The sequence below is a fragment of the Notolabrus celidotus genome, chromosome 10 (assembly GCF_009762535.1).
Source record: "Notolabrus celidotus isolate fNotCel1 chromosome 10, fNotCel1.pri, whole genome shotgun sequence".
Classification (NCBI taxonomy): Eukaryota; Metazoa; Chordata; class Actinopteri; order Labriformes; family Labridae; genus Notolabrus; species Notolabrus celidotus.
This window is the reverse complement of record NC_048281.1, coordinates 3,017,525-3,037,753: the sequence shown is the minus strand read 5'-3', so window position 1 is coordinate 3,037,753 and position 20,229 is coordinate 3,017,525. Positions and strand designations below refer to the sequence as shown.

Genomic DNA, 20,229 nt, shown 5'->3' with positions numbered 1-20,229 from the left:
TCATCATCAATACCATCATCATCATCATCATCATCATCACCATCATCATCATCATCATCATCATCATCATCACCATCATCATCAATAACATCTATATTGTTATCATCTTAATAACATAAGTATTCTTTATTACTTGTTATACTACTGAGAGAAATTTGCAGGGCATATTTTTTACCACCAGGGGGCGTTCAAAACCAGTGAAAAACATAAAAAACAACACCTAAAAAGGCTGATGTGAAGCATCAATTAAAGCTAGGGTTGGTATTCACAGAAAACTAGCATGAATTTGAATGTAGCATTTCCTCAGGACTCCGTCTAACCCCTCCCCCCCTCCCCTCGGAGCTCCTCCAAAACGACGCCCCCGCTCACATGCACGAGCGCCGCTGATTCACGACCATATGATGGTGACTGATTCAAAACCGGTCCTCAGCACATGGTTTGTGTTTTACACTACATCAACTCATGTCTCACTCAGCGGTAAGAAAACACCAAAACATTCTCATAGTGAAAGTTAAAAACACAAACAAACATGAAATGTACGCTCTGCAGGAGGCGGGCAGAACGGCAGGACGGGATTTGATTGGTTTCATCATTTGGCTCCTGATGGCAGGGATTGGTTAGTGTTTTCCCAGGTTTACTCCGGCTGTAGATAGCAGCTTTTTTTACCTCTTTTTTAAGAACACATTATGTATTGATTACCATCGGGACAGAAAGATCATTTTAACAAGTATAAAAAAAAGTGTGTCTAAATCTGACTACCAACCCCAGCTTTAACATATAGCTGAGTATTTAGACTTAAAATGACTTCTGTCTTTCTCAAGGAGAGGCATGTAGTTCTGATCAATGACTAGAGTGGACAAAATCACTTCATTTCTGCTTATTGTGAGCTTTCAGCCAAAAGACCATCTCCACAGGTGCTGTCAGGTGAAACCTAGGCATGCACAAAAGCAACCTGACTGGTAGAGTCAACAAAAACATACTAAAAAGGTGATCCCTCAGATGGGTACAGTCCCCAGCAGAACAGATTCATGTGTTGATTTGAAGCACTCATATGGCGTCCTTTTTTAACAGTACATGGTTCTGATATTCACTGTGACTTCAGCTGAGTTCTGGAGCTCCACCAACTTCTGAGAAAAGTGTCTAACACTACTAAGTGCTCCAAATGCTAACCAGGTTCTTGCTAATTTTGTCTATCTGGCAAGTAGCAAGCAGTAAGCATGAAGTGATTCTTTTAGCTACAACTAACAAAAATCAACCACTGAGAAAAGCTCAGATCACTCTGTGGAGCAAATGTCAAATCAGTATGCCAAATATTGAATAAAGGTAGTCAGGTGGTCAGGAGTAAATATACCAAAACACAAACAAACATAGAGGCCACATTTTACATTTAAATACTGAATTATAGTGAGAAGTCTGCACTGTGCTGTATCACCCAATATGGTTCAATATTTTGTGTAATGATTGTCAGTCTGTGGCATTCTTTTCTGTTGACTAATGTTGCTGAGTACAAAACTTCCCTCACATTAAGTCCCCTGCTCTGTATTTCATTCGTATCTTCTTTCTTTTTTCATCCCTCAGAGTGAGTCCATTGAGTTGCATCACTTCAGCTGGTTTGTGCTCAGTCAGCGCGCCTCACATGAGACTAAACCTTTCACTGGACGAGGGGCACATTGTGACTAAACGCTGATGCTTAGCCAGGATGACAAAGCAACATCCTGTGTTGCGCCCACAATGGTGTAGCACGTTTTAAACATTCTCTATATCATAAGACAATAACAGTGCTGAAACGGTTGCTACATCAGAGGGATCACTGAGGAAATTAATATGCTGTATTAAAAAATCAAAAAGAGGATCAAAACCAGGCAGACTGGAAAAAACACTACTTCTGATCTGAAGTTGAGAGAGTCAGTCTCCAATACACAATCATGACGTTAGACTAGGGCTGGGCGATAATTTGATAATGATAAATATCGCAATATAATTTTTCTCAATATAAATTTAACAAATGTTCCATAAATTTGATATATATAAACCTGTAATTACACCCCCCAACCACTGGAAAAGCGGGTGCTAATGAGCCTTAAACGCTAGTTGCCACCCAACATTAGACAGAAGAAGACGACATTAAACAGCCAATCATGTTGCAGGATGAGAGGTAGGCGGGGCTTAAATACTTTGGGGGCAGAATGTAAACAGCTGACACGAGCGACAGCGACACTGAAGAAAACTCAAAACCTAGCAGCTCAAAGCAGAGTCGTTAGTCTGACACTGAGTCGACTCTGCGTTAACTATTAACTTCATACACTTCATTAAATCTACTTTCAGGATGTGGGTAAAGGAAGAGCACAGAGACTACGTCTGTTGTGAACATGTTTAATGTCCACCACGACCGTAGGACAACTGAACACTGCATAACTGTGATGCATTCACTGCACTGTGGGAAACAACATCACTCTGCCTGTAACCCTTATTAACCTTAAAGGGGAGAGCACAACTCAAAACAATACTCTATAAACTGATACACAATTTGATATATCTTTGTTGTAAATTTAAATCAAATTATGGAAATAACCTCAACCTGAGAAAAATAAGAATTACAAACTAAAACTTCACAAAAATCTCATCTTCCATTAAAGACCTGCTTCCTGTTAGCACCGTCAGAAATGATGGATTCAAGAAGTTCATCAGAAACTAAATCCAGATACAAACTAACAAACCGTCTGCTTTCTTCTACTTTCACTCAGGAGCAAAAATCAACTTTATCGTGATAATTATCAATATTGACTGATATGAAATATTTTATCATGATACTATAATTTTAAATATCTCCCAGCCCTACATTAGACAGTGACTTTAGTGCAGGGAAAGACATCACGAACAGCATGTTGGTCAAGGAGAATAAATACACTTCTTGGATAAAAACTCTAAGGATCAAGTCAAATTCACAACAAGATTAGTGCTATTTTGCATTCTTCTATTGACTCAGCAGTACACACATGTTACAGCTGGTACCATTGATATGAAACTGTGGCCTATGAAGACAAAGTCCTGTCTCTTACTTGATTATATACTCTTAACAAGGTGTTGGGGCACCATTGGCCTAGCGATCTAAGTATGCGCCCCATATACAGATTCTATAGACATCATTGCAGAGGTCGCAGGTTCAGTTCCAGCATCGACCATTTACTGCATGTCCTCCCCCACTCTCTTGTCCCCACATTTCCTGTCTCTCTTCAGCTGTCCTGTCCATTACAGGCCAAAATGCCCAAATAATATAATTTAAAAAAACTAATTTCTGATCTATAAAACAGTACTAGCTTTATCCTTTTTTAGGGTGAAATTGTTCTGGACTGAAATATGAAAATCTTATTGATGGGGCAATTATCCATTTTATAGTTGAACCAATATTTCATAAACGGAGATCATTAGTCAGATAATGAAAGAAGTTTGGCTCCAACTACACTTAATTCTTTGATAATGTTCTCTTGCTTTACGACACTTTTCAAGTGACCAGCTTATAAATGAGCGGTTATAACTTCAGAGAAAAGTAACCAGAAATGTGTCTTATCTCTGTCAGCTGTTTCACCTGAACTCTTATTTTGCTAAAATCCCTCAAACAAACACCACAGATATAATACAAACTGAACATGGAGTGCATCATGGGTTGATGCTGTGCAATGAGCCAAATCAAATGTTGTGTATAAAAAGTATGAAAGTTCAGCACCGCCTGAGAACAATGGCACTTTTGCTCTGCGTAGACATCTCAAGTTTTCAACTTTGACTAACAATTTTCTGTGAATCATTCATTCGCTTTTCCGGAGGATGACCCTCATGAGATTAATGTGAGGCTCGTCGTGCTACGTACCATCATACTGTGAGATCTGATTATAAAGAATGGGATTGAAGTTAGAGACACATCACACGGGCGATTGTTTATTATGCCTTCTTTTATAACTGAATAAAATGAATATGAAATAGAGTGAATTAGGATCTTTAGACACTATGGATGAATCTGTTCTTATTCCACTGCTAACAAGTCCTATGTATTGACCATTATGAGACATTTTGGCTTCTATACATGGATAACATAGATGTCACCTATAAGTGCTGTAAGTGCCTTTCTCCATCTTTGCACAACAATGAAACTCAGGCTTTCTGTATCTAATCCAACCCCACAAAATGACAACATGTTTGCACCATTACATGCCTTGAGATGACAACATCTACCCTGAGTCAACAGGGAACTGGGACACAAACTGCCACAGACATTCTTGACACTACTGGATGGCAACCTATGTTACCAAAAGTGAAAGTGTCAAACTTAGGTTCCATGTTGCATGCTTATAGATGAGTGTTTTAAATCCTTACTGAAAGCTGCCACAGCCAGTATGAGTGTGATCACGATGGAGACCCAGGACACCCAGAGAGCCTTCTTCCTGTAGCTCTGAGCCTCGTGAGGTTTCAGGCGCATGCTGCTTTCGAGAAGACCTGCAGGGAGACACGTAAACTCTGTTACAAGGACAGTTCTTTCTTTCTCTTTGCAAAGGTTTTGTAATGTTCTTATGAAATGGTTTATCTTCTGATCTTGCACGACAACCAGAGGAAAAATCAGTGGCATTTTGAACTTTTACAACACTTTGATTTGAAGAAAAAACTCATCCTGGAGTCCTGTGGAGCACTTCAGACACTAAAATTCAATTTTACATGTTTGGAGTTGTTATAGAAAAGCCTTCATCACCACTTTTATTCATCATCTTAGATTAGTTTGAGAAAGAAGGAGTGATATTTTGGTCATAATGTCAATGCTATTAATATGCAACTGAAGCCATCAATACTGTAACATAATACCAATCAAAATGCATCCAAAAAACTGACCATAGAAGAGCATTATGATTGCCCTAACACTGAATCCAGCTACCAGATATGAATGCCTTATTTGGAGTCTGTAAACATTCAGGTTATGATTAAAGGAATATTTTTGCATGGCTTTTTCCCAAAGGAGGTCAAAGGTCATGATCTGCTTCTTAAATACTCCATTTAATACTAGCTCTAGTCGTTCCACAACAAAAGGCCCAAAAGACCAATTAAGGTTTTATTATTTCTGCTTTGAACATTAATAGATCTGTTTCTTCATCCAATGCATCTTTCATGCATTGTTCTCTACAGCCTCCAAAGGGAGCCCTGAACTGTTAGAGATTTACACTGAGGGACTCCAAACACTGAGTGATGCCTGAGGGATCCTTGTTATACTGCAGATTACAGCTCAGTGTTGAAGCATAGCTCTGCCACAGCGTGCCTGGTTTAACTGTCTTTACTGACCGTGACCTTCACAGGCTTAAATAAATCTCAGAGCACAGACACAGAACACTTGTATCACTGCAGCAAGCTGAACGTATACAGCTGCATTTTACCTGAACCGCATAAAATAGCCCCACAGCTGCTGCATCACAAAGATATTAAAGTTAATCAGTCAGAGTATCACAAGTTCACCAAATACATCACCAGAAATCTTTTGTGAGACTTAATTTTGAGAAAAGTCGAACCTCAGCTGCTATTTAAGGTCCACTTCGCTGGCTTAGTTATACAATTAGCATACATTTCCTACATGCTCACAGCCTTGTTTTTGTGAGAGAAGCTTTGCCTCAAGTCACAGACAAAACAGCCCGAAGCTCTTCCATTATTATGTGGTGAAGCTCTGCAGATTCATGCAATATTTATAACCCTGAACCTTTCCACCCAAAAGAGCTTTGAATGCTATCTGTTGTCATTCTATCCAGAAATGCTTCACAAGTATCTGTCGCCTGTGAAACCTGGCGGACTGATAAGCCACGACAGCAGGCAGTTAATGTGAACTAATTAGGGGAGAGAGAAGGCTTTTTGACATTTTAGAAACAGAAAAATCTGCAATTAAATATGGAAGTGCCAATGGAGTCAGCTTTCTGCACATACTGTAAGGGCAAAGGATGCACTACCATGTGTCTGTTTTGGTTTTGCAGAGTTAAAGGTGACATATCACGCTTCTTTCATCAATATATATTGGTCTAAGATGTCCCCAAAACATGTCTTTAAAGTTTATGCTCAAAAAAAAACTTTGAAATCAGATTTTGGCATGCCTGAAAAGCCCTCTTCTTCAGTCCTCCTCAGAACAGTCTGTTTTCTCTCTGACCACGCCCCCTCAGGAAGTGGATGTGCCTCGGCTGTCCAGCACGTTGATCTAATGTTTACATGTTGGCTGAATATACACGGCTGCTCAGAGATCACGTTACTTCAACCCTCTGAATCTGATCCAGAATCTGATCCTGATGGAGAGGCGCCTGCAGTAGGACCTTTCTGAAGGATTGGTCACAGATTTAGTGTTTCTTGTTGTTTTATTTATCAGTATGTAGACGTGTGTCTTGGTACACAGCTACAGCTACAAACATGTAGCTATGTGGCTATGCTAAGTAGCGCTAGCACTTATCCATGATAAATAAAAATCATCCACTAGATCTTCAAATCTGCAGACGTGGGGAGTAAAACCGACCTCTGCCAGAAAGGCAGCAGGACCTTTCTGAAGGATTGGTCACAGATTTAGTGTTTCTTGTTGTTTTATTTGACAGTATGTCAACGTGTGTCTTGGTACACAGCTACAGCTACAGCTATGAACATGTAGCTATGTGGCTATGCTAATTAGCTCTAGCACTTATCCATGACAAATAAAAATCATCCACTAGATCTTCAAATCTGCAGACGTGGGGAGTAAAACCGACCTCTACCAGAAAGGCAGCGGGACCTTTTCTGAAGGATTGGTCACAGATTTAGTGTTTCTTGTTGTTTTATTTGTCAGTATGTAGACGTGTGTCTTGGTACACAGCTACAGCTATGAACATGTGGCTATGTAGCTATGCTAACTAGCGCTAGCACTTATCCATGAGAAATAAAAATCACCCACTAGATCTTCAAATCTGCAGACGTGGGGAGTAAAACCGACCTTTGTGTTTATTAAGACAGCCTACAACTAGCATGCCTCCCTCCTAAGCTCCTTGTTAGCACACATTTGTGCAGGTAATGAAAAACGGAGGGGGGATTCAGTATTATTTTATACAGTCTATGGGCTGAACAAGCTCCGAGCTCTGACTCCGTGACAGACCGGATATTGTTGTTACGTAACAAAAACACTGAAGTCTGAAACGGCTCGTTTCACACACATTTACAGAAAGGTGGAGAAATCAGAACAGGGGCAGAATGGATTTTTTTCATTCTCGGGGGCTTGTAGACATGCCAGGGAAACATATTTCAGGTAGAGAACCATTAAAAAGTCCATTTTGCATGATATGTCCCGTTTAAAAAGTTATGTATTTGTCTCCATTTCAGTTAGAATGGGATATTCATTAGATAAAAAATGTGTTAACGTGTCCAAATGTGCAAAGTTTCAGATAAGGTGTCAAGCCACAGAAGATGTTTGATCAAGGAGTGTTTATGCAGTATTGTGCACAAAACCTTGAAACGACTTAAGAGCTAAATCTCTTATATGCAAGGCAAAGTAAAGCAGGTTTATTTATGGAGCGTTATTCACAGAGAGTCATTTAAAGTGCTTTACAACATAACAAAAGAGGATAAAAGAACATTAGCCCTTTTCATATTGCCAGTTAAAGGTGAAAAATTTACTCATCGTGTCTTCACTATGAATGTCAAAGAGGCAAAACGTTGGGACCAAGCTAGCCCACCACTGTGCTAGCATTGAAGGGAGTAACAGAATCCAGTCTGATCTGTAGAAGGCAAAGCTGTGACTTCCAAATATCAGCTGTTACACATTTGACCCAAATTTTGTGATCAACCACCTGATCCTGAACAAAAAAAAACACAAAATATATTGAGAAACATTATGATGTGACATACAGGCACAGAACCCTTGTGGTAAAATGTTGCATGATTGTGAGGCATCCCTGCTGCTGCTGCTGTTGTTACAGGGAGGGAATCATGCCAGAAACAGCAGCTGATAGAGAGCAGGAAGAGTCACGTTTGTGCCAAGTTAAACCATTTGAGGAGTTAAAGGAGAACTACAGAGGTTTAGTGCTCTCTGTTATGTATTTGAACAATCCTCAAAAGACGGATTGTAGAAGAGTGGCAGAAATCAAAGCAGCTGAGGCCGAGGCTGTTCTGGCTTTTAATCCCTGAGGTTGCACCCCTTCCTAAATTTTCTTTTTGGCTTTTTTCCAAGTATTAGTCAGGATCCCAAAATTACTATAATCATGGTTACTCAGAATTCTAATTCATACACTGCCCCTCTTGTCAGCTGAATGCAACAGAGAAGTAGCTCACATGACTTGACAAATGACCTTTGCAAGAAAAGTTAGTCTGCTATTACACTGAACCTCCCCAATGACATGTTTGTTTCTCCACAGTGTCCCTCTTGTTGTAAATGTTGGGGCAGTTGGAGCTGTTTTTCTGCTTTCACTTTGTACTGTCAAAAAAGTGTAATAAAAATAATCCATGATGTATTCAACACATTGGTATGCCACCTTGATTTGATTTTCTTCCTCTTCCTCTTGCATTGCACGCCTGCATCTTCCCCCTGTATACATCATCATGATGACTTCTGCTGTTTGTCTGGAGTGGGTGTAGACAGAATGAGATAACGCAGACAGGGCATCCAGAGGGAAATGGTGCTGTTACTAGGATATGATCCCTCACCAGCTTCCCACCAGCAAACACTGCCAACTGTTTTTGACTGACTGCCATAGTTTGCTCTCCAAGCCATGTAATACCTCAACGGACTTTCATTTCATACCAACAACTTCTCGCTATAACTGTCAGAAACTACTTTGCATCCAAACCCACACGTACACCAGGGCCTCGTCTGTACAATAATACATGTTTTGATGTCAAAATGTACAACTCCTGCTGCCTGCATCGGTGTGACACCACGGGAGGCAAAGAGTTTGTATGTAATCACTTAAGAAATCTGCCAAATACAATAAGCAGCTTGTAGCTTTACTAAGAAAATCTCTTTGAAGAGTTAACTTGAAGACTTTAGTATGGTGCATTCTTGGCTACATAATTTATTACCTCCTGTGTCATTCTCGCTCTGAATTCATTAAACATGATTAATTTGTTGACATGAAGAGGAAAACAACCACAAACAGAACCTTTTATCATTGTGGCACGTTCTCACAGCTAAAACTAATTCAACCCTTGACCCACCAATCTAGCTGATGTGAAATCCCTTCATCTGAGTGGAACTGATTTCTCAGCAGACAGGCAGTCAGAGAAAATCAGGCCTTGTGCTTACATGGAATAAATATCAATCTGAAATGGTAGAGGAAAAAAAACGATTTAGTGCTGGGCGATAATTCAATAACGATAATTATCGTGATATCATTTTCTCAATATAAATTTAACCCCCTGGCCACTTAAAATGGAGGGGCACTAATGAGCCTTAAACGCTAGTTGCCACCCAACATTAGACAGTAGAAGAAGACGGCATTGAACAGCCAATCATGTTGCGGGATGAGTGGTAGGCGGGGCTTAACGCTGTCGAAGCAAAATGTAAACAGATGAGATGAGCGACAGAGACGCTGAAGAAAACTCAAAACCTAGCAGCTCAAAGCAGAGTGGTTAGTCTGACACTGAATCGACTCTGTGTTAATTATTAACTTCATACACTTCATTAAATCTACTTTCAGGATGTGGGTAAAGGAAGAGCACAGAGACAACTCCTGCTGTGAACATGTTTAATGTCCACCACGACCGTAGGACAACTGAACACTGAATAACCGTGATGCATTCACTGCACTGTGGGAAACAACATCACTCTGACTGTAACCCTTAGTAACCTTAAAGAGGAGAGCACAACTCAAAACAATACTCTATAAACTGATACACAGAACACAATTTGATTTATCTTTGTTGTAAATTCAAATCAAATTATGCAAATAATCTCAACCTGAGAAAAATAAGAATCTACAAACTGAAACTTCACAAAAATCTCATCTTCCATTAAAGACCTGCTTCCTGTTAGCACCGTCAGAAATGATGGATTCAGAATTCATCAGAAACTAAATCCAGATACAAACTAACAAACTGTCTGCTTTCTTCAACTTTCACTCAGGAGCAAAAATCTGACTTTACATTTAAATGAAATAATGATTTGAGATTTGAGATTTGTAATAATTATCGATATCAACTGATATGAAATATTTAATCGTGATATTATAATTTTCAATATCACCCAGCACTAATCAGATTACAATATTAGTGGTAAAGTAAGTTACACTATGCAGCCAGGGGCGTGCTCAGGGGTGGAATGTTACACAAATGCTATTCAGACATGTGTGTCAAACACATACTTCATGCCAGCCCTGCATAAGTCAGTGCCACCGGTGGGTCAAAAAGTCTGGGTGCACCCCTGTACGCAGCTGTGTCCTTGTGTGTGTTTAAGGGTATGTGAGAAAATGCAGACTCATGTTGATGAGGTCTAAATTTATACCTACAATGAGTACAAGGTCAATTAAAGTTTGTGGGTTGTTGGAGTTATTGGCTGATTGACTGACAAGATAAAAATTAAAAAATAAAATCACATAATTCCAAACAATGGCAGCTCATGTTTCAGGGTGTATAATACCTGACATTTGTCCTGATTGCACAACACATCTCATAACCTATACATTTGGATGCTATTGTATCACACACTATGATTTTCTCTGGATAGTAGCATAGTTTTCTTTGCAGCCCAGTAATGATCAATTCACCCATAAGTAAAGCTACAAACCCTCTTTTCCTTTTGACTGTGCAGTCTATGTTTTTCTACTTGGAGGAACAACCAAGCAGAGTTTGTTAGAACTATTACAGCTAGTTTAAGTGACCAGCAGTGTGCCTGCTTGTGTGTGTGCCTGCTTGTGTGTGTGTGTGTGTGTGTGTGTGTGTGTGTGTGTGTGTGTGTGTGTGTGTGTGTGTGTGTGTGTGTGTGTGTGTGTGTGTGTGTGTGTGTGTGTGTGTGTGTGTGTCAGAGGGGGAAGTGAGACAGCATGCTTAAATCACTTTGCTCACATGACCGCTGGTCTGAGGGATCAGCCAGGGAGGCATGTGCTCAACATCTCCTCATGCACCTCTGTGTAACACACGCACAGAGCTGTGAGAGTGGGTTCATGTGTCTTTCTGTTTTCTTTCTCCTCTCCTGTCAGATCTTTCTTTCACAGTTGTACAATAATTATCATCAGCCCTAATGACACGATGCAGTTTCCATGAATATTAACAGAGAAAAAGAAACCAGGAAATACATGACTGAACACAAAACTCACAGCAGGAGTCTGGATACCTATCCTCTACCTTTACCTTTCTTTCTGAAATGCTCTAACTATAGGATAACGTATTTACGTCCTCAGATAAATAGAAAGACGAGTTAAGCAGCATCAGGAGATTGCAGCAGTTTCCTAACAGCAGTGCCATCGACTTTTATGTAAATAGAAGAGAGATGAGGAAAGCGGAGGAGGAAGGCAGACAAGACGCCTGTGAATGTGTGAAATGTGTTGTGCTAAAATATGTGTTTGTATGTGTGTGTGTGTGTGTGTGTGTGTGTGTGTGTGTGTGTGTGTGTGTGTGTGTGTGTGTGTGTGTGTTTATTTTAAGATCACTACTTTTACATCTGTTCCAATTTTTCAAAGTCGTCCTCGATGCCTTCTCGTAACCTCATGTGTCTGCGAGTAGGGAATTCTTTCTCATTATCTCATCTGACATGTCAAGCACCAGGAAACACAAGTGATTAAAAATAATTAAAGATGCATTCAGCAATTTTAAATATGTATTTCCTTCTGTTATTGATCATTAGTGACTCAGTGTGTTATAACCAAGCGGCAACCTCCGGTCTAAAAATATGAGTCCAATGCAGAAGTGTTAAAAACTGCAGTTCATCGAGTGTCCACTTGAGGCTGGCTCTGGAAGTACCGGAAACCACATACACAACAATTCAAAGAAAACGATCTCTACAGCAGAAATAAACATGTTTACAGTCTGGTTCAAAAAACAAGTGTAGTCTGGATAGCTCATTTCTCGACGTCCTCTCACTGTGAGGGGAGTGAATGTTTTTTCTAACACAGCAATTTAGAAGATATTGAGATTACGAGTTTTCCAATGAGAGGCACAGCTGCCTGCAGGAACACTGCAGCTGTTGGCTAGGAGGCTCAAACTCTGCCTATTTACGTCACACTGGCTCGACAGAAGCAATATGGCCGCCGCCGCCGCCGATTGGTCTCAAAACAGCTCTTCAGAAACAGATGGGTGACGTCACAGATACTACGTCCATTATTTATACAGTCTATGGTTATAACTGTAGAATAATAATAATATTGGTTCAAGAGGGGCTGATATTAAAATAATCCATGTGATGTCATAGTGATGTCATCAGGGTTATCTTTGTTAGACTTTATTGACTAACAAAAGTTGAGACCTCAAACTCACATCACCCATCTGTTCCTGAGAGCTGTTTTGAAGTCAATCGTCGGCGGGAGCCATATTAGCAATGCGGAACTCAACCAAAGTGTGACGTTTGAGCCTCCTAGCAAACAGCTATGTGTTCCCGCCTGTCTGTCAAGTCAGTCATGTCCTTATTTGGGCAAAAACTCATAATCTTAATATCGTCTGAACCGTTGTGTTAGAAAAAAATTCACCCCCGTACAGTGTGTGCCGATAGAGAAATTAGCTACGTAGAGCAGAGACGTTTTTTGTACAAGGCTGTAAACATGTTTATTTCTGCTGTAAAGATCGTCCTTTTTCAATGGGTGTGTATGTGGTTTCCTGTGTTTCTGCAGCCAGCCTCAAGCGGATTCTCGATGAACTGCAGTTTACAACACTTCCACATGGGCTTCATATTTTGAGACCGGAGGTTACCGCTTGGGTACAACTTATTAAGTTATGTGGAAAACGTATTGTATTGTGGTCACAAGTTCATATCTTGTGGGCACATCAGCTTCTACTACTCGTCTCATCACTATCACCGCTCCCTCTCTCTCTTACTCCCCTCTATCCCTCTTTCCAGACCCAACTCGGTCAAGGCATGATGGCTGTCTAACATGAGTCTGGTTCTGCTCGAGGTTTCTGCCTGTTAAAGGAAGTCTTTCCTCTCTGCTGTAACTAGCTAAATACTGTGAGGTGCAATGCTCATGGTGGATTAAGGTGGGGTCAGACTGAGTCTTATCCTGTCTTGAAGTTGGGTCTCTGTTCATAATTTGACATAGAGTGGTCTAGACATCCTATGTTTGTAAAAGAGTCTTGAGATAACGTTTGTTGTGATTTGGCACTATACAACTAAAGATTGATTGATTGATTGATTGATTGATTGATTGATTGATTGATTGATTGATTGATTGATATTAACTTGTGTGACAATATTATTGAACTAATTGTAGTTATCTTATTTGTTTTAATTCCTTTTTTAGGAAACTTTTTCACTTGTATTTTAAGACTTAATGTAGCTGACCCCTGACCTGTGTGTGAAAATCTTTTTAGGTAAGGAGGACATCATGAACACGTTTCAAAAGCCAAAAAAAGCACTTTTGAGCATCCATCTCCCGTCATTGGACCTTTGATTAAGTTTTTTGGTGAGGTAAATTGACTCCAGCTTCTACAAATAATCCAAATCTGATCAACAAAGCTATTGCAACATGAAATATATTGAACATTTCAATTTTTTTATAATAATCCAAGGCACTTTGAATATGAGTATCATTAGGCTACACAGTTTAGTTAGCCTGGTGTCACTATTCCTTAAACCCAATTCACTAAACCTACATGTTTGTTAAAACAACTAAGTGCCTCCACAGAAGGTGTGGGCTAGACTGTAACAGAGGCCCTCTTGTTGGGATGTATTGCCTCACTGGTTCTCTGCATTTTTGCATAAATTATGACTGTGATTTATTAGCAGAAATCCCCACACACATTTGTTTAACCAAATACATGTGCATAAGTCAGGGTTAGTAAGGTGTGAATGTGGCTGGTGCCAAAATCTAGCTTTGAAACCTGACCATGAGTCTGAGGGTGTCTGCCTCTGGCTGCATGTCGTAAAGAACAATTACACTGGCAACTTTGTCCTTAGAGGCAAAATATGATGTAAATCTGAAATGATGGAATCAATAAATGAATGGCTTTGGAGAATACATCAGTTAACAATATTATAATGATTGAATTCAACTTTACCTTCCCTCTAAGATGAATCTTTCTTATGTAGGACTAACATAAATTATTCAAATCAGAGCGGACTAAAAATACCACTAAAGGGTAAAAATACCCCTCCCATCCACTCAGCCTACTGCGCACACATTCTCACGCATGAACATCCATAACTTTTAAAAACAAGACAGAGATGGATAAAGTTACCTTCTCCCTCCACACTGTCTGTGATTTTCATCTCCTGGCTCGTGTTTAGAGCCTCGGGCTGGCTGGGGGTTTTGGCTTGCTGGTGGTGGTTGTTAGTGAATCCATCCGGGGCGCACTGGCCGTTCCGCACTGTGGCCGGGCAGGGATCCACAATAGTCGGGTCTGGGACAGGGTAGGACTCCTGGGTCGCCGGGTCTGTCATTGTTGCTGCAGTTGCTGGTTTGTTTGTAGGCTCAGAGGCAGAGAAAGATGATGATGATAGAGAGATTCACGCCGGTTCGCTGAGTGCAGTAGCCATCCAGCGCGTCCAATAAGCCACCGGTATCGACTCAGTTGCGATGAGAGGGGAGAGAAAAGGAGAGATGGCGATAAGAGAAGATGGGAGATAAAGGATTTTATCTCCTCAACATCAGCAGCGGACCAACTCCTTGTGCGTAAAGTCCACAGTGCAGGAGCAGCTCTGCAGCCTCTGTGTGAACAATCTGCCCGGCTGAACCACTTACAGACAGTTTAGGGTTAGATGCGGCAGTATGATAAATTGCTGAGATCTGCTGAGAATCTGACAGGCGGCGCCTGCAAGTTTTTTTTTTCCTCCTCCCCTTCCTCCTTCTCTCCTCCCCTCGGAACTCATCTCCTAACATCACAGGCCAAAACATGGGATCAAAAACTAACTTCTAACATGAAACCTCTTATCGGAATTTGACTTTACCTTTTTCTACATAGGAGTTCATGTTATACAGAAAAGTTTGATTACAACTAAAGTATATCAAATGAAACAGAAATGACAAATGTTACCTTGTTTCTTCAGAAAAGCTTAATCCATGTTATTCTTAATGAAAATGCATCACTTTCTCCTGTTAGTAGTCAACTATAGGAGCATATTTTCATATAGCCTATAATGTTTTAACTTTTTTAAGCCTTTTCGTTTGTTAACATTATCTCATCGTTTGATTGTTAATTATTTACATTTTTACAAATAGATCTCCCCAAAAGTGGACCTGGTGGGCTTAATAAGTGTTTCTTGATTGAAGGGTTAAATATCGCGTCACGTGGTTATAAAAAGCAAGAATACCTACATGAGAAAAAAATGTCACGTCTGGGTCTACTTTCTCTAATAAGTGACAGATAATTCGCCATAAGCAGACTCCGTGGAGTTTTTATTTCACAGTTTGAAAGCGTCTTTGGAGTCTTTACTAAACATTTGACTTCACGCGCTTCAGTGATGCGCCGCTGGGTGGCGCCAAAATGCAGGGTTGTGAAAATGGGTGAATAATGTGGGGGGAAAAAGGAGAAATATTTCCATAATTATCAGTCAGCATTACACTGACCTGTTTTTCATGATGGTCTGCAGAGGATGAAGTGGCGAAATATTCTGTTCAAACTACTTTGATGAAATTTTACTCAAGTAGAAGTGATCCCACCAGTCTGTACATCCACTAAAGTAAAAAAGTACTGTCTTTACATCCATCCATCCATTATCTTGACCGCTTATCCCGTTTTGGGGTCACGGGGGGCTGGAGCCTATCCCAGCTGGCTGCGGGCGGAAGGCAGGGTACACCCTGGACAGGTCGCCAACCTATCACAGGGCTAACACAGAGAGACAGACAACCATTCATGCACACACTCACACCTACGGGCAATTTAGAGTGATCAATCAACCTGAACATGTTTTTGGATTGTGGGAGGAAGCTGGAGAACCCAGAGAGAACCCACGCATGCACGGGGAGAACATGCAAACTCCACACAGAAAGGAACCCGCCCGGCTGGGGATTCGAACTAGGAACCTTCTAGCTGTGAGGCAACAGCGCTACCCACTGCACCACCGTGCAGCACTGTCTTTACAATATACTTCAAATACTGAGTTCTTATCCTTCTTTTAACCCGAGGAGTGGAGAGTGAATGAAAAGTAAGATATGACCAAATTATGCTAAAGCAAATCTTTTAAAGCTGATTGTTGACATATAATCGTCAGGAGAACTTTAATGTGTGAAGGGATTTGTAGACAACACATATCCACAGACAGCACATTCTGTCAGGCTGCAAAACTGCACTGGCACAAGGTCGCTTCAGATGGAGACACGACCAAGTGCTCAGGAAGCTGGCTGAAGTAGTGGAGGGAAGAAGAGCTGAGGCTAACAGAGAGAGCCCTACGAGGGGCCACCAGAGGCTGACTTTCCTCAAGCAGGGGGAGCCTGCAGCTACTACCAGCAGGACACTGATACCCAAGCTTCTGGCACCAGGGTTGGAGTGGAGGATTGGGGTGGACCTGGGCAGACAGCTCCACTTCCCAGCAGAAATCTGCAGCACCACCCTTCAGCCAGACCTGGTCCTATGGTCCTCGGCAGGAAAATCTGCCCTCCTTGTGGAGCTCACAGTGCCATGGGAGGAGGGGTTGGAGGCTGCCCACGAGAGAAAGAGAGCAAAGTATGCTGATTTGGTGGCAGAGTGCAGGGAAGGAGGATGGAGCGTAAAGCTCTACCCAGTGGAGGTGGGGGCTAGAGGCTTTGTGGGAGCCTCAACAACACGGCTACTCAAAGACTTGGGGTGTCGGGGAGCTAGGCTGCACAAAGCAACCAGGGAGCTCTCAGAGGAGGCCGAAAAGGCAAGCTTCTGGCTATGGCTGAGAAGAAGAAACAAAATCTAGGGAGCAAGCAGCTCCTGAAGAAGGTTAGCTGCAGGGAGTGTCAGGGAGACGTCCCTGTTCACTGCCCCGCCACCAGGAGATGTTCTGGGTTAAGGGGCGAAACATCAATGAGCGGTGGTCCCCAGCTGAAGACCCTGCAGCTAACCAAAACAGGCACCGTTGGAGGTGCGGCAGGCCGAGGGCCATGCAGGAAGAACACCTACCTGTAAAACAAATTAAATCATTAAATTATCAGGTTGAAGTTAAAGAATAATTTTAGTGCATCCTTTTCTTTATTTCTTTTACTGGCATTGCATTTTGCAGATGGATCCCCTGCATCAAGTCATTGCCTGCTGTGCAAAGAGGCCACTGTAATTTAACCAGCCTGCAGTACAGCTTGTAATGAAGAAGATCAGGTCCTGTCTACGCTAGTTGGTACGAGGTGTCAGTTTTTAAAAACCAATGGTTTACTTATGAGTTATTAACCTGGGAAGGATGACCCCATGGATTTATTTCCTACTTTGCAACAGTATTTCTTGATGTGAATTCAGCATGAGAATGCATATTTTCCTCTGCTAAATATTCGTTCACCTGACCATCAGATGGTAGACATTAGCCAATCAGCTGGCAGTCAGGCAGTTGATGAAAAGCTTGTTGCCATTCTGCTTTTCACTTTGTGTAGCTCAGTAATGGATGCAATGTAAAGTGTAAAGTGCAGTACTCTCCACATAAATTGTCTCAGTAAAATAAAAGTACTGATTTAAAAAAAACTACTCCAAAAAGTAAAAGTACAGTATGAATCTGCTCAATGAAAGTAATGTGAGTGAATGGGATTAATTAATTTCCACCCCTGCTGGTCTGTGATTTATGGCAGCAGCATGTAGTCATATCACTGCGAGCAAACCAGCTAGATGAAAGCATAATGTAATACAATCTTTCTACACCCAAACATGCATCTGTCAAAGATAAAGCTATTAGCCCCAAACTGTGAGTCAGCACAAAGCAGACAGCCATCTGTCTTTGTGAATGAATGGATCTGGGTGTAAATAAAATTGTTATGAGTTTAACATCTCCAGATGGTTTTAAATATAAACTATAAATGGCATTATATTGGCTGCACGCACAAATAATTTACCACCTGCTGTAATATCTAGGTAATGAATGACCAGGGCGTCTCTGCAGCAGTCACTCACCTTTCGGTCATTGGTTTCTCTCGCTGAAGGCGGAGAGCTAATCCGCTGGTTTTGCACTCACAAACTGTGAGAGCTCTTTGGCTGCAGACCTCCAGATCTCCTGCGGGTAATCAGAAGGATGAAGGTTGATATTCATAATCATATTCTGCCAAAGGAGTGGCCTGATCTGAAGCAGGTAGGCACCCAAAAACTCAAACTCACTGAGGATCTGAGAGTTTTTTTGTATTAGTCTTGAGTAAATCCACACAATCTATATGCTAGATCTCTTTTGTGCGGTTGAGTGGGTTTAAAAGAAACACATCTCTGTTTGTACAACTCGATAGCAGTGAGAGCTTCACCTTAATTCAATGCTATTAAAAGGCAGTAAAACAGAATGTGCAGACTTTCCCACTGGAGTGTCAGCGAGGAGTTTAACAGCTCACTCCATAAATCTGTGTTCTCTATGGATGGTTAAACTTTAATCAATAAGTGACTCCGGCCTTGCTCTTCCCTGTCCTATCTGCTCCTGCCCTTATGTCTGTGTCACCGCCGAGGCCTGCCTTTAGCTAATCATTTCCCATGTTTAGTGCAGGACAGGAAGGTTGGTGTGCAGACAGGAGCCTGCTGGGCCCTGTACATGAGGCACATTCATGCATCTTTGTTGACCCTGCTCACATGAGTGCTCGATATGAGACTCGGTCACATTTTTCCACAAGTATGATGCCCCTGGTGACCTCACCCTGCCTTATGCTCTCTGATCATAATTTATTGTCTTCATAACTGTGGAAATACGCATAATATGTCAAAGGCATGCTTTGTACACATGATTGTATTTATAGCTTCTCTGCCTCAAGGGATGTCTGACTTTAAATTCACACAGGATGATTTTTAAGGCACCATTCAGATGACTGTGTTTTATCTCATCTGCTTTATAAAATATTTGAAAGCCAATGGCAGAAGCTTCAGATTTATCAATCAATCAATCAATCAATCAATCAATTATTTGTATAGCGCCAAATCACAACAAATGTTATCTCAAGATGCTTTTACAAACAGAGCAGGTCTAGACCACTCTATGTCAAATTATGAACAGACCCAACTTCAAGACAGGATAAGACTCAGTCTGACCCCACCTTAATCCACCATGAGCATTGCACCTTGCAATATTTAGCAGACCCTGACTGGTAGATGATTCCAAAGGAGAGGGGCCTGATAACTGAAGGTTCTACCTCCCATACTACCATTTATTCAACAAGTCTAGATGTATTTATACCTGAGCATGCTTGAGTGTTATGTTAGTTGTATCTGCAAAAATCAGTGCTCTGTTCACGTTAGCTTTTCTCATTTATTGTTTGGGTTCCAAGACAAATGCATTATTTGTGCAGAGATGTGAACATGTCACAAGTTTAGCAGTTCTCATGAAATCCAGGTAAGCAATACATGGTATTGTATGTGAAGTATTATTGTATTAAGTATAAGATTTATAGCATCATTGATTGTGTTTTAAGCTGTATAAGGCGGCCTGGTCTATCACGACCTCAGAGGAAACATTACATTTGTCTTGTCTACTTCTGTGATGTTTACTTTTAAGTTAGTGAGATTGAATCTAATTGAAAGCAGTCATTCATTCAACAGTGTATTAAAAGAAATAGATTAACACTTTCATTAAGAGACCGGTCTGAAGCTGAGAGAGTCTGAGGCTTCTCTGTGGCACCAACAAAGTACACAGTGCTGCACATCTGTCCTGATATGAAAAAGGGGCTTTGTTGGCCGTAATGCAAACGTAGATCATTTCCGGCTTCATTTGTATGCAACAGAGTCAACAGCCTCAGATGGGTTTCACTTAGTTTTATTCAGCGCGTCAGAGTGGTAGTCCTCCAGGATGAAGATTGAACCCTCACAGATGGAGAAAACACAATCAATAAAAGCTCCTCTGCAGTCAGATCTCTGGGGAAACAATGGCCATGTTGGAACTAAGATTTTACATCTATATCAGAAACACCAGATTTGTCATTTAACCCATAAAGGGTGTTTAGTTTACATTACACTTGAATCTGTATGAAGTGTGAACATGTATTTTTCTGT

At 41.0% G+C, this 20,229-nt stretch overlaps 2 protein-coding genes across 3 annotated transcripts in view; one reads left to right on the top strand and one right to left on the bottom strand.

Moving 5' to 3' along the window:
* Nucleotides 1-20,229, bottom strand: part of LOC117820167 (transmembrane protein 163-like) — a 153,804-nt gene that overhangs the window by 132,585 nt on the left and 990 nt on the right. Inside the window, exons 2-4 of one of the 2 annotated variants that reach the window (XM_034693848.1) lie at nucleotides 18,166-18,265; nucleotides 14,350-14,677; nucleotides 4,369-4,488 (exon numbers count right to left, since the gene is read on the bottom strand). In XM_034693848.1, coding sequence (XP_034549739.1) covers nucleotides 4,369-4,488; nucleotides 14,350-14,551 — 322 coding nt within the window. In that variant the 5' untranslated portion in view covers nucleotides 14,552-14,677; nucleotides 18,166-18,265. Of the gene's footprint in view, nucleotides 1-4,368; nucleotides 4,489-14,349; nucleotides 14,678-18,165; nucleotides 18,266-19,977 lie in introns of those variants that run through there. The other variant, XR_004632707.1, reaches the window with a different exon arrangement.
* Nucleotides 18,229-20,229, top strand: part of acmsd (aminocarboxymuconate semialdehyde decarboxylase) — a 10,098-nt gene continuing 8,097 nt past the window's right edge. Inside the window, exon 1 of the mRNA XM_034693843.1 lies at nucleotides 18,229-18,340. Within this exon, the coding sequence (XP_034549734.1) occupies nucleotides 18,284-18,340 (57 nt within the window). The 5' untranslated portion in view covers nucleotides 18,229-18,283. The remainder of the gene's footprint in view (nucleotides 18,341-20,229) is intronic.